Source organism: Botryllus schlosseri, chromosome 8 (genome assembly GCF_051294905.1).
Source record: "Botryllus schlosseri isolate E-star chromosome 8, Bs_hap1, whole genome shotgun sequence".
In the NCBI taxonomy this organism is placed as follows: domain Eukaryota; kingdom Metazoa; phylum Chordata; class Ascidiacea; order Stolidobranchia; family Styelidae; genus Botryllus; species Botryllus schlosseri.
Window position 1 is genome coordinate 7014953 of NC_137243.1, and position 15358 is coordinate 7030310.

The 15358-nt window shown below is 40.8% G+C and overlaps 3 protein-coding genes across 3 annotated transcripts; 2 read left to right on the top strand and 1 right to left on the bottom strand.

The window, feature by feature from the left end:
- The first annotated feature begins 712 nt into the window (after positions 1-712).
- On the top strand, positions 713-2062 carry LOC145444948 (ubiquitin carboxyl-terminal hydrolase isozyme L3-like). Its single transcript, XM_080323019.1, has one exon. It carries the CDS (start codon positions 741-743, stop codon positions 1437-1439), a length of 699 nt encoding a protein of 232 aa, XP_080179145.1. The 5' UTR covers positions 713-740; the 3' UTR covers positions 1440-2062.
- LOC145444946 (GDP-Man:Man(3)GlcNAc(2)-PP-Dol alpha-1,2-mannosyltransferase-like) lies at positions 2029-4726 on the top strand. Its single transcript, XM_080323017.1, has one exon. It carries the CDS (start codon positions 2029-2031, stop codon positions 3499-3501), a length of 1473 nt encoding a protein of 490 aa, XP_080179143.1. The 3' UTR covers positions 3502-4726.
- Positions 3559-11327, bottom strand: LOC145444945 (GTP-binding protein 2-like). The gene is made up of 10 exons (XM_080323015.1): positions 10975-11327; positions 10113-10324; positions 9860-9971; positions 8831-9028; positions 8599-8773; positions 8321-8537; positions 8081-8222; positions 6916-7146; positions 5062-5232; positions 3559-4352 (listed from the first exon to the last, which is right to left on the bottom strand). The coding sequence occupies exons 1-10, from the start codon at positions 11131-11133 to the stop codon at positions 4101-4103; spliced, it is 1869 nt and encodes a 622-aa protein (XP_080179141.1). The 5' UTR covers positions 11134-11327; the 3' UTR covers positions 3559-4100.
- Between the last annotated feature and the right edge of the window lie 4031 nt (positions 11328-15358).

A 15358-nucleotide genomic window follows, 5' to 3' on the forward strand; every position in this document is an offset into this window, starting at 1 on the left:
GTGCAATATGCACTGTGCAATGGTTGCAACCATAGCCCTTATAAAGGCCGTGGTTGCAACGTCACCGAGCGTCACAGCTGGTTGAGTTCAGAATCCTCTAAATACATTGAACATCGATGAAGCGCGACGACCACTACTTCAACTTCAGCTTTACACTTTACTGTTTTCAAGCTATATCAACTTAGTTTTTATAACACCCTGGTAGATAGCTGAATAGTATTTCACTACTATCATATAAATTAGGAAAGATCCAGTCAGGGTTAGTAGTTTTAGCATCATGGTGTAGCCTACCTACTCATCACTCTCGGGTCTTGAGTGCATATGTGTTATATATTATGATTATATTATTATTATACCGTAATTGCAACGCAATTCTTGAATGAATACGCGGAGAACAGGGTGGAGAATTGCTCCTAGGTGCAACCGAGATAGAGACAATGTTATATCCACTCTCCCAGTCTATATTAATATTAGTAATGTTTAAAATCATTTCCGTTCCATACTGGGTAAGGTATCGATTTATTATTACTAATTTCAGTTATTTTCTTTTACACCGTGAACGAGGGTTGGTGAAGAAAAAAATTTTCTCTACTGATCACTTAACCCGTCGCCCCGAATTGGCTTCTTACCTATTCTAACATTGGTGTTGTCATTCCTTTGAGCTGTCAACTGTTCATGTATTTTCTACCGTATAGTAATAGAACCATATTTCTAGACAGGAAAAACCTATTGCGTACATCATGTCTAAATTACAATGGCAACCCCTAGAGGCAAATCCTACTGTTATGACCAAGTATGCCAGAAGTATCGGGCTGTCACCAGACTGGTCTTTCTGTGACGTGTACTCACTTGACTTACTAGACATGGTGCCGCAACCATGCTGCGCTTTTATTCTGCTGTTTCCCGTAACGGAAAACTACGAAAAGTTCCGTATGGAAGAGAAGACCCTTTTGGAAAGCAGCCCGAAACCAATCAGCAATAATGCCTTTTATATGAAGCAAACCATTGGTAATGCATGTGGAACGATTGGTCTTATACATAGCATTGCCAACAATCGCCATCGTCCTGGATTTGTGAAGGAAGGCTCTGTTCTTCATTCGTTCTTTGAAGCTACTGATAAACTCTCACCTGATATGCGAGGAAAACACTTGGAAGGTGACGAGAGCATGTGCAAAGCCCACGAAACGACCGCAAATGAAGGTCAATCTCGAACAATCAGTGCCGACGAGAAGGTTGATTTACATTTTGTGGCTCTTGTAAATATTGACGGCAGTGTGTACGAGCTAGATGGCCGCAAACACTCGCCCATTATCCATGGAAAATGTACCGATGACGACTTTATGATTGCTGCGGCTGATGTTTGCAGAAAATTCATGGAGAGAGACCCCGCCGAGACTCGATTCAGCATCATTGGTTTATCAGCTAACAGTGACTATTAGGGTTGGGCACATTGAAACAAGTATTAGTTCTAATGATTCAGGTCGACTAGGGAGAGAGGATTTTTTGAGTACCGAAATTTTGCGTACCATGCCACTAAATTAATTTATCAACGAAAGTTATGGTTTTGGTAGTATTTTCGATTGTGGAAGTCTTGATAGCTCGATCGGTCGTGTCGCAACTTACGAAACATGCAGTTCAAAGCTACTTATGTTAGTGAAGATGTGAAGGCCTGATCAAACCCAGAGCAATGTTGCAATGTGTATAGGCCAATCAAGTAGGCATGGCCGAAAAGATAGCAAATTATCTTAAACGTGATGTAGAGCTGGCGATATTTTCTTTGTGGTCGTATAAAAGGTATGTAATATATCCACCCACATCATTCATGATGTAATGATGTGAAGATGGTTGATACTAAAATATACTCGGCTCAACACCTAATTCTTGATTCCGAATCAAGTAACTCAGGTACTCGGTTTTGCTCAGCCCCAGTGACTTCTAAATGTAGTCTAGTCTAATTTTGTTTACACGTCCTGACTAGTTGGCAGTCAATAGTTCGCAAAACCTTCATTATTATTTGATTGACTTGTAATGTATTCACGCACTGTTGCTGTTCTTTCGCAGACCTATATAAGTATGTTACTATTTAATTGCATCATATCTACTGCTCTTTTACTTTTGTCGACTGGAATCTTCATATTTTTTGGTGCAATATGGTACTTAAAACGGGGCGTCCGATTGCAAAAAAAGCGGCAAAACGACAGTAAGAAAATAATTGGATTCTTTCATCCGTACTGCAACGCCGGGGGCGGAGGTGAACGTGTTCTGTGGTGTGCGATAAGGGCAATACAACTCAAGTACCCGCAATATGACTGTATCGTATATACCGGTGATTGCGACGCCACGGGTGATGACATCTTGAAGCATGCCGAATTGAAGTTTAATATAACACTGCCAAAGAAGGTGAAATTTATATTTCTGTGCAAACGGGAATGGGTAGAAGCTCACCATTACCCTTATTTCACTCTGCTGGGTCAAGCCATTGGATCGATGGTGTTATCCTATGAAGCATTGAACTCGTATGTACCAGATGTGTTCTTAGACAGCATGGGGTATTCAATGTCGTACTTTATTTTCAAAACATTAGCGGCTTGCAAAGTAGCGTGTTACGTGCATTATCCGACGATAAGCACAGACATGCTTGCTGTAGTTTCGGACCGTACGGGTTCTTTCAACAACCGAGGAATAATTGCACGAAGTATGGTATTAACCAATCTGAAACTTTTATACTATCATTTGTTTGCATGGATCTATGGGTGTGCGGGAAAAAGATGTGATGTAGTCATGGTGAACTCTACTTGGACCAAAGGTCATATAGAAACATTGTGGGGAAAAAGCACGAAAAGGATGATTACAAAAGTCTTTCCACCCTGTGACGTGAAGGGATTTCTGGAGATACCATTGCAACGTCCAGCTAATGATGCACTGACGATATTATCTGTGAGTCAGTTCCGGCCGGAAAAGAATCATAAACTACAAGTTCAATCATTTTCCCACTTTCTGTCTCAAGTACCAGAATCGCAACGCCACATGTACACATTGGTGTTGGCGGGAGGTTGTCGTAATGAAGGTGATGCCAAAAGAATCGAAGAAATCAAAGCTCTTGCAAATCACCTTGAAATTTCACAGCACGTTGAGATCAAGTCCAATATCTCTTTCACGGAGTTGAAGCAGTTACTGGCTTCATCTCATATAGGAATTCATACGATGAACAACGAACACTTCGGGATTGGAGTTGTCGAGTTTCAAGCAGCTGGCGCAATAGCCTTGGCCCACAGATCGGGCGGGCCTTTGATGGATATAGTTATTGGAGACGGTGTACACTCCACTGGTTTTCTGGCTGAATGTGTAGAAGACTATTCCGGAACCATGAAGATGATTTTTGACATGTCTGAGGAGAAACGACTACAAATAGCCGGGTCGGCGAGGAATGCCTGTGAAAGGTTCAGTGAAAAACAATTTGAAGAAGACTTTCTACTGGCATTACATCCGCTGATGCAATAATATTACTTTGGTCGCTGCAGTAAAATACCTATGCACAAATGAATAAAAGTCGAAATATTACCGATACAACTTCAGTTCTTGTATTAATTCGAAAGAAAGAAAATGAGATTGTGGATGAACATGTGTAGAGCCATCTCTCTCTCTCTCACACACACACACACACCGGAACAAGTGGCAGTAATTTGGTGTTGCGCGTTTGATCAGTCACAAATGTAGTTTGATAACTGCCGTAAATTGCCAGACTGTTACAACTCCAATATATGCAATGCACCCTCCCATACAAAGTGCAGAAATATCTAATAGGGCGTACTACACAGCGACATTTGCGTCACAATCACTCATCAACAAAATATTATAAATATCCATTACAAAAATATACACGCCAATACATCTACAGGCGTGATTACACGCAAATATTTTAAAAATTTTCACGGTACAATCTGATACAGATCTGGTTTGAAGTGGTGCTTGGTATATGCAACTAGTTTCAATCATTACGCTCTACAGTCGATGAAAGGCAAGGACTATCAGAAAACTCAGCGCCCATAAAATGAAGTCGCCTAACATGCACACAAATTATGTTAACAAACATCCGTGAACTAAATTGGAAACGTCCTCGGCTGCTGTGGTATCGAGGATGGTGAAGCAGGGGGCGAATTTGTGGTCGATACTTTCCTGCGAGATGTCGCTAGATTAGGTTCCTCGCAGTTGTACGAGAACAGCTTTGTTATTTGGCCGATACCCTTTGTAGCTCGCTCGCGAAACAGGAGGGTGGATCCGAGCCTGATGTATTCCGGGGACGTCACGAAACGGAACGTCACCGTAGCTTGCTTATTGGTGCTCAGCGAACCCTGAAACCAATGATAAATTCGTCAGCAGTCATGGTGCTCTGACAACAAAAAGAATTCTCGGTCATTGACTATAAAAGAATAAATTCTGACGTTGTTGGAGACGATGCTGACAACATTTCCTTTACTAAGTCACGTATGAAGCGCGATGGCGTAGACCTATTCCCAAACATCTCAGAACAAAATCAACTCCCCAAGAATTGAACACCCGATAATACTTTCATGATATCTCATGCTTGACGTGACAAAGACTGATAAGAAATGTTATGCGGTTATACACTCTTGTATTTGTAACATAATGCCTTGTTCAAAAATAATACACAGATTCGAATTGGTTCAATAAACGAAAGTCAATATGAGATGAAAAACAACAAAAATTGGTGTCGACTTGGTGTCTGCTGATAGTGGTGGGATTCAAATTTTTTATCAGCGTGCTCTATCACAAGGAGGTTATGTTACAAAATGTTATTGAAAGTAACCAATGATGCTAAATGGTTCGCTGATCTTATAAACTTTTGTAAGACCGCTTAAATCCGACCATAGTAAACAGGCCGTACGTCAAATTAACCTGACCTGGTCCACCGAGAAAGAATGCATAGCATCAACATTCTTGAGTCAGATCATACGAAAAAGATAACATGCACGAAACTCTTTAGTCTGCGTTATAGCCATAGGCGATTCAATGAGAGAATTACAGATGATATTCATTTACCTCGTCATTGTGAATTTTCTCGATTATCGCAGTCCTGCAAACGCTTCCGACGTGAACGGTGGTTTGGAAACCTTTCTGCAGATTTTTCCCAGGATGATAGAGCAAACATATCGTGGCTTCGAACGCCGCAAAGCTTTCCAGCGCCACATCGTTGCTGATAAGAACCATGCCCTGAACAGACGATGTACAATGATATCGCTGCTGCACACTTAGCATGAATTACACATATCTCTGCATAAAGAGCTCAATAATGGTACCAAACATTCGTTTGAACAAGGAATGTTCAGTAAAACTGCACACTTAATTTTCCTTTCCATCACCCTTCCACAACTACGGAATTTTGTTTCTGGTACCAAGTTTGCATAAGGATGACGTCTAGTACTATATTCTATATCTGAAGTTGAATGAAATTGAAGCAAAATAATACTTGCTGTCACCGGCACTTATGCTTGATTGGTAATTACAACGCAGTAATTTTAAATAGCTGGTTCGTGGTACAGAACTTGAATATAGTTTTCAATACAATATCCATTGTATGATAATATTTCTTAACCCAAAGACTTTTCGGGTGCCTCTTTTCAAGAGTTAACGGCACACTAAAGGGATTTAAACAGATTTAAAAGCAAAACCAAAAAAGCAAAGTATGTTTTTGTTCGCCGTGTCCAAAATTTCTTTTGCATTGGTGACATAAAAATATAGTGCCATAGAAAACAACGCAAATCTATAAACACACCTACATAAGGTTTCGTCGTGAAGACCAATTCAACAACATGTGAAAGATATTATTGGAGTTACTGTTTTTTATGCATATTGTCGACAATTGAAGATCTGCACGAACTAGGTGGTACTTGATCAATGATCATGTAATGATAGCGTATGTATGTTGTTATATGATATATGCTGGTGTATTAGGTTGTTACTAGTCATAACAAAGCATTAACGTTTACCTTTGGTTTATTTAACATCTAAATAGATGACTAGTATCTGTCAGTGTTGGGATCAAGTGACTACCTTCGAGTCACGAGTCATTGCACATTTTGACTCGAGTCAAGTCAAGAAACTCAAATTTTGGAGCCGACTCGAGTCAAGTCACAATTCAAGTCCAAGTTGCCTTTTCGAAGTAGGAGGCATGCTTACGTCATTGCATTTTGCTAGATGTCTGAAATACAGATCGAGTGGTCATTGATTCTGGACCTATGAACGAATAAAGAGTTAAATATAAACGCAAGAAGGCGCTTTATTGCACACATAGTAGGAATGCTTAAACATAGCTTCGGATTATATTTACCAGCCAAAATAGAGAGTAGAAAAACGAATTGATAAGATGCAATGCAATACATTACCCATTTACAAATTGATATGATACAATTCCAGCCTGCGCCAATGGTTGAGGTTGAGGACTATATAAACTATATTAGAATTCAATTTCAATGAAACAAGAGGTTTGGTTAAGTTAAGAACAGAGAGCAGAAATAGACATTTTGCCATTAAATTCCTTTACTATACTAGTTTACGACAGCGTAAGCTGTGAGCTCCAATCACTTCGTTTGCGATCAATTTATTTGTCAGAGAACAATGGAGGCTCTGTAAAACGCACGATCATTCAATGATTGGTCGCTTTCACGGGTTACACCAGCGTTTCGCGTACATTCCGAACATACGCAAGATACAATTATTGTTATCGACATCGATTGCTTGATGACTCGAAATTGGCTCGTGAATTTTGCTCCGAGTCACAAGTCAATCCCCATTTCTGATATGCCGAGTCAAGTCATTTTAGTCATGACTCGAGTCATCACAACACTGGTATCTGTAGAGAGAGAATAGGATGGTAGTCAAATCATCAGTCGTCACCTTTCTTATGTCGTCCTTCTCCACACCCTCCAAAGACAGAGAAGCAATTTGTCCCGCTCGAGCGGCTCGACACGGAGCTCTGTTTCTCCTGATTGACGTCACGTTGACGGGCAGGAACTTTCCAGCTGTCGTGGGGCCAATCATCAATCCTTCGTTTTCCTTCACAGTACCACGCAACAAAGATCCGGCCACCACCGGTCCGACGTCGGGCACCGCAAACACTTGATCGATCTGTAAACGGATCGTGACTTAGAATAGACATCCGCCATTGTTCCGTAGAAATGATCAGGAATTTGAATACTTTCAGTTCAGCGTCAATTCATTATTAAAAATTTCACTAATCAATACACCGCAAGATCGCGATACAATGTAAACATAGGAAGGTACCGAAATGACACGGAGCAGTTTTTGAAATCGGACACCCACCTGGGCCTAGGCAATGTAAAGAAAAGGCGTTCACACCAGGGCCGTTCAAAAATAACATATGTTCCGGATTCCAGCCATTCACTGATTGAATTGTCAGGTCACCCCAAAAAACGCTGCACACCAAATTTGGTTTAATTCTAACAAGTGTACGACTCCGCAGTTCCAATCATGGATAATCCAAGAATTATCAACGATAAACTCGAATAACTCCGCCTCTACCAGTTGGAATTGAGTCAAATTTGTTTTGCGTCGTCTTTGAAGACAGCTCAACAATTTTATGGGGTGGACAGAAAAATTCGAAATTTTCATTTTCCAATTTTCCCTAATAAGTTAAAAATTTAATCAGACCTGCGGAGTCTTACACTTGTTGGAATTGAACCAAATTTGGTGTGCAGCGTTTTTTGGGGTAACCTGACAATTCAATCAATGAATAGCTAGAATCCAGAACAAAAAAAAGTTATTTTTGAACAGCCCTAATACACACTGAACCAGAAGCAATAGAATATAGCATAAAAGGACGGGTGACAGAAATGACGAAAGACGAGGTCGATATATTCAGATTTGGAATTGGACACGTAATTTCTGAAAATTTCCAATTTCCATGCAATTCAAATTTTAGTCCTTACTGGATATGGACAGAATACAAAACGACTTACATTTTAACTACATATCAGGAAAAGGACATGGATGTGTGAGCATCAATTCCACTATCTCTGGCTGTTAAATACAAAATTCCTACCTGAAACTCGCTGGGCTTCACCATCAATTTCGCTTGTTCCCTGGCGTTCCTTTGCGGAGGCAACACGTTCAAAAACTTTTTCAGCAATTCCAAATTCTGACCAGTAACACTGGACACTTGGAAGATAGGAACCACGTTGGATCTGCGAATCAAAGTATGCCAGGAATAAATGTCATTGTAACAGTACGCATATCAACACACAAATGAGAATATGATAGCACAACGGTAAACAGGACATACTTTTCCCCTGTCATCATTTGTCCGACAGTGATAGCATCGTCGATAGTCGTGACTCTGAACGGAATCTTTGCACTTCCAGGCGATGTCAGCAACCTCTCCAGTTGCTTACAAGTTCGGTCGGCCACAGGTGGCGGGCACAAGTCCGATTTCGTGACAACCGCGAACGTCGGAACATTCAAGGCAAGAGCGAATCCCAGATGCTCACGTGTCGTTCCAACTAGAAGGACAAAAGCAGCGATAAAAATACAATCGTGCACGCAACAAAGGCATATCATTACCAATTCCTCTGTTGGCGCTAATCACAAGCATAGCAAAGTCGGGAAAGTGTGAAGTCAGTCCAAACACAGTAGTTCTAAGGTATTTATGATGACCGGCGAGGTCGATAAAAGTCACTAGTTTCGAGGCATTTTCGCATATCTCTTCCGCAGTACGAGACTCACTGTAGTTGACAACCTAAATTCAATTTGTTTCGTTCATACTCTACAGTGAATACACAAAATGGCATATTACCTCTCCACGGCTGTCAAAACCGAGTATTTCGTGGCTAATGCATGATGTTCGACCAGATTGGATCTCGTGCAGGTGCCTGAACAAATTAAGCCTGGCCTCTCCGTGACCGTTGTCAAGCTGTCCTTGAGTCAGCACGCCCAGCAATGTGGACTTTCCGGCATCGGCATTGCCAAGGACTGAAACCCGTAGGTCCAAAACCTAAATTTATTTGAGATGAATGGCTGATCTCAGAAATGTTGTTTCCATGAACATTCCAAGTCCTATGCTAGATTTCAGATCCCATGATACTATTCAAGGTAACAAGGCTTTCACATTACGAAGAAAGTTTTAAAACAATAATTCTCGTTAACAAACTCTTTAGAGCGCTAAGAGCACGTAAACTCGAGCGTGTAAATACTCCACTCGGATTCGAGTAACGTTTCTTGCTATCAAAAATTCTTAACACCCAAAATCAAAAACATATCAAAACGCACTACCGGCTCATACAGGTTAGCCACAGGCAATGGACTGTGCATGATGAGCGTGACAGATAATGAACCTCATCAACACAAGCCTTGTAATATCATCAACAAAGACAATACAAGGGCACAATAGGTGATGAAATTATGAAAGATAATGACACCCATTTGTCCACGGATATAGGTCTGTTAATCATTTGCCTGACGTATCATCTAGATTGCCATGAGGTCACTGATGACAATGTTTAGCCCGCTGTGTCACAACATTACTCTTGGGCAAAGAGATCGCCTATCCAAATTTGAATGGAAATAGTGATGCAATCTCTTATGGCTGCTGTTAGGTTTGGATGAAAAGCTCATTGTAGACCAATGCAATATCATACACACCCACGGAATATATTGTATCATATGCCATTAGTGTCAATATTATGATGCCAAAGTACACTTGATGGACACACCTACAAAGTTTCAACACAATAGACGAAGAAGTCGTGCCCACCAGATATCACAATGATCTATTTGCTAGCTATCAAATTCTATCCCATTGTGATTTATTTATTTGAAACCTCACCTGGTGTCGATCCAGCACTTTACGCACAAGGACTTCAGCTATCGTCTTTCTTTTTCCTAAAGCTGGGCAGTCAACTTCACGCTTACGCAGTACAGACAGATCAGCACCCAATCTTAACAAATCAAGTCGTGGAGTGTTATTAAAGGTATTTCCCTGCACAAATATTTCAGTTCTGCTCAACAAAAACATTTGAACAAGAAATATAGGACTAGTACAGTCCACTGAATTTCGAAACAATATTAATATATATTACCTATCAGCCATTTGCTGGAGCGTGCTCAATGTCTCTTCCATTTCCTCATCTGGCAATCCAGAACACAGGCCATTGTCTTCAACTCCAATTTTGTAAATGGCTTCGCCTTGTCCTTCTTGCAGACGCCACTTCATTTGAGTGATGAGATGTTCTATTCGGCATGCCGTCGGATTTAGAAGCTTGAGTTTATATTCAACATTGCCCTCCTCCTCCTTCAAATACAAGAATGCATTGCCAGGCGATATTGATCTAGGGAAAGCCCAATAAAATAACCCACTGAATAAAATGGAACTGCAATCAGGCAGAGACAACTATATAATTGTAGTTGTCTAATCAGAGTGAAATGCTGGTAATCTAATCCTAGTATAGTAGTATAATTTGTGAAATGTTTCGATGCTCTAATATTAATTCTAATTCAAATTTCTGATTTTCCTGGAAATGCTGCAGAACTGCAGAGTGTGAAATGAGCCAACATTGGTGTACATACATTTGCATTCTTACGATTATGGGAATGAGCCCTAATTTGATACAAATAGAACTTGATGTTCAAGTATTTGCAAATTCAGTTACTTTAGTTCTAATTTAATTAGGAAAAGACGATGTTGCTATAATTCTAATCCCAATCTAATTTGGAAAGCTGAAATTTTTCTAGTTCTGCAACTCTGCAGTAGAAAAACAAGGGCGTATATAATAATATTAGATTAGAACAATTTTCTGAATACTACCGGATAATTATTTGGTTGATTTCATTACACAATGAACCTACCAAGAAGTGTTAAATCATTTTGTGAATAGAAATAGATAAAGATTCCGTAATTGTCGTGAAATATTATGCAACGGTATGTACGTAGTAGAAACATACCTCGGGAGGAAGGTAGGTGCTTGTGCATTCCATGTCTGACGTACTGCGTTGATCGTCCATGTTTTTATGTTTTGATTTAATTCCTGATTTTATATCACAGTCGTGCAATCTCTGCGGTGTGTTAGTAGGTTCGCCAACTCGCGTCCGAACAACTGGCATTTTGGATAGAGGTTGTGACAAGCGTGGGCGTGAATTAGTTCATGTTCAATTTCCTATTGTTTCCATTTCCTCCCCATCAACGTATACATTCCATCACAGATTCATGACGACGACTAATCTGCTACCGTATTAATTATACCTAGAATTCCATTAACGCGTTACTCTGAAATTGAATAGAATTATATAATTCACTGAGCCTCTGCCTCCCACTTTGGAAAGTTTATCATGAATATCATTGCCATTTTCCAAGAATGACTTGACATGATACCATGCATTGTATATGTTACTAAACCAAGAATGCTGAGTTATGATCATGGCAAATAAAAGTTCTATATAGGCCAACTTAAATTATAGGTTGAGGTCCAGTACAAGGCACAGGCCCTTTTAGACATGGAGCACAGCATCAAAATATGTCATCACAGATCACACTAACTACAAATATCCCAGATAGATACGATAGATATCACTATCAGTAGCGATTGGTAATATTTGCATGCACGCAATGTCAATTTCGTGAAAATGGATAATGTACAGCAGGGCTGGCCAACCTTTTCAGCCAAAGGGCCACATTCGATTGACGAACTGTGACGCGGGCCACTAGCCGCGCGAAGCGCGAAATTTTTTTGAAGTTCACAGGTCAATAATATTGTCACCCGACTATATTGCGGGCCTGCTGTATATCGCTGGGCTCTGTTTGCAAGGACTGGGCTATTGGCGTCTGGACATATCGATATCGAAAGTTTCGACCAACATGCGTCAATCATTTTGTGCCTAGGTTTCATAGTCGACGGTCTTTCTGCGAGTGCAAACGCAAAGTCGCATATGTTGAACGGCACTCTGTCTCGTCATCGCGAATATAGTTAGATTCAATCTGATGCATTAGGCGTTCTTTCATTTTCACAAAGGGGTAACAATATTAAAAGCAAGAAATCGAGTGACAACATGTGGCGCGAAGCGTGCAGAAAATTTTTACTTTTGATAAATTTATCGCAAATTATTCTGCTTTATTGTAGTCTACGAAGATCTACCAATATGTGACTGGCTCATGAATCTGCCAATGCGTCGGAACTGATACTTTAGTCATCTCAAGTTTTGCGGCCAGACTAATCAAATTTTTGGTTGGCCTCACAAGTTCACAATCTGTGAAATCCATTTTTGATAACATTCGAAATTTCGGAAATTACGTCGCGGGCCACTCAAAACCTTCTCGCGGGCCACGGTTGGCCGGCCCTGATGTACAGGATGATTCACTCTCAAAAATACAATAAATTATGTATATTCTACCATGCCTTTCAGCAGCATTTACGGGGTCTATGGTTTATGCATCTCGCACTAATCTAATACCAATACCAAACCTATTTACGAAGTTTGTAAATACGATATATATATAACCGGTCTAGCTAGTGTAGATCAACATAACATAACTACTTCGTCCTTACATTCGGTAATCACATTGTTGTGATTTGCCAGTCGAGCGGAATTTATAGGTTCTTCATGACAAACATTGCATCAGAAAAATAGTCTACAAGACAAACGGTTGCGTAGTTCTAAATATATCCCACCTTCGCTCAGACTTGTAAACTTACGTCGCGTCATCGGAGGCTTTGTTGATGCAATCGAGTATTTTCAACGGAGTGACTGATAACAACGGAGTGAACGGGTTCGTGAAAAGTTTCTATCAGCTATACTACGTTAACTAAGTATTTAGATATGTATGCATGGTCACCATGCGTCCTCTTTTTGACTCTTTTGAAAATGTCCTCGGAGGACGCCTGAATGTCCTCTTTATTTAGAATTTTGGTTAAATTACGTGGAAAACTGGAACTGAGGTATAGGAAATCAGCGGCCAGGTAACGGTCCGACGGGATTTTCGGGACTTGAACCAGAAAAATGACATTTTTTAGTCAACCGACCACAAAGTTGGTGAAAATTTAGCATTTTTTCAGGATTTTACCTCAGAACTGTAAGTCTCAAAATTTTGAAAAAGTGTCCTAGGAGCTCTTTCCAGATTCCCAAAATATGGTAACGCTAATATCATAGTATAGTCGTACTAATATAGAATGTAGACAAGTATCGTATTTGTGTTATCACAATTCAACGCATGTTTTATTACTAAGCACAATATGTTGCATAAACTCAGGGTCGTAATGACTCGAGTCGCGTCTTCTTGGTGACTCGAGTCATCAGGCATGACTCGACCAAGCAGCGTTGGGATCAAGTCACTACCTTCGAGTAACGAGTCATTTCGAGTCACTGCACATTTTGACTCGAGTCAAGTCAAGTCAATGAATTTTCGAAGGTGACTCGAGTCAAGTCAAGTCACTCGTTTTTTGGAGCGAGATAGTGTAATGGTTGTGCGTCCGGCTTTTCGATCGGTAGGTCGTGGGTTCGATCCCCGGCCGCGTCAGACCAAAGACTCGAAAACTGGTATCCGCGGCTATCCTGCTAGGCGCTCAGCAATCACAGATAGCATGGAGGAGAAAAAACCGGGGGTGCAGACTAGATGACCTTACTATAAAGGCCGTATCGCATCCTCGTCGTCAAAGCATCTCGATGGTGCAGGTGAAAAAGAATACCATCTCTCTCTCTCTCTCTCTCAAGTCGAGTCAAGTCAAGTCAAGTCACGAGTCAAGTAACAATTCAAGTCAAATTGAATTTCGAAGTATGAGCGATGATTCAAAGTCATTACATTTTGCTAGATGTGTGAAAGACAAACGTATTGGTCATATATCTTTAATCAAATAACGAGTATAAGGCCAAATATACACGCAAAAGGGCGCTGTATCGCTCGCGCAGACGTAGAGCAGCTAATCAAATAGGCTACGTGAGCCAAAATAGAGGATCGAATACGAAGTGTCGAGAAGTTGAAACAAATTGAAATTGTCGCTTGCTTTTTTCTATACTATCTTCTTTACTTTTTATTCGGTGTGCAACTGTGCATGTCTCCTCTTTACATCGCCTAGGCCAAGTCGCTTCGACACCTTCCTATCTTTTCCTTGTATCGCATTTTTGTGGTGTATTGAACTGATAAAACCAATGATGATGAACACTCTACCCCTCTACACATCCGTGAGAATATAAACGCATAAACTATATTCGTTCGATTCAAAGCATGCAAGAGGGTTGGTTAAGGTGGGCACTGCGCGATGTAAGCACTGAGCCGTCTAAGAAACAGAGATAGGCTACGTTGCTATTAGATTATCTCACAGCTAGTTCATAAACGTAAGCTGTCATCAGTTCGTTTTCGATCAATTTATTTGTGATATAACAAGGTGGGATCAGTGAAAGGTGCAATCTGTGAATGACCGGTTGCTCTCACAAGTCACATCGGCGTATCGCGAATGATCCGAACATAAACAAGATACAGAGATTTAATCGACACCGTTTACTTGATGACTTGAAATTGACTCGTAAATTTTGCTCCGAGTCACGAGTCAATCCACATTTCTGAAGCGCTGAGTCAAGTCAAGTCATTTTTGCAAAGTGACTCGAGTCAAGTCAAGTCATACGAAAAAGTTGACTCGAGTCATCCCAACACTGCATGCGACCAAGTCATTTGACTCGAGACTTGGACCGCCAAGACAGGCATTTCGTTGTATCTTCGAAGAATAGTCAGCTACCACAATATTGGCATTTCGTCTGTCAGTGAGGAAAGTTAGTATATTATGAATACGAGGCATTTAATATCACCCAAACAGAGTTGAAACTAGTAAGTTGAACGGGGGGATAGCGTAGTGGTGGCGATAATTAAGCGCCTGCAGCTCTGGCGGCCCTGGTTCGATTCCGCGACGGAGGTTATTCTGGGCTCCTCCTTCGCCGCGTCGCTGCATGTGCTTACGGCTACAATAAAGCCCAGAAAAGACCCGATAAAAGAGCGCACTTACAAGGAATGGAAAGAGCAACACACAGCCGCGAAATAGAAACAAACATCGAAGAAAGAACTGCGACATCGGGCACTAGGCCGAGGTGGATGCCAGAGACGGCAACTGGTCGTTTGGCATCCTCCTATATGTCCATTACATCGCATTGTATCTTATGTATGTCTTGTTCAGATAAAATATTATTTAACGATTATCAATCTTATCTTAACCGGATTGAACCCGAAAATCAACAGTGAACACAATCACTTTGACGCTGTGACTTGGACTCGAACCTTTGAACCCTGACTTGGACTCGCACTTGACTCGGTGGCGAAGTGAAAATGACTCGACTTGACTCGATTCAA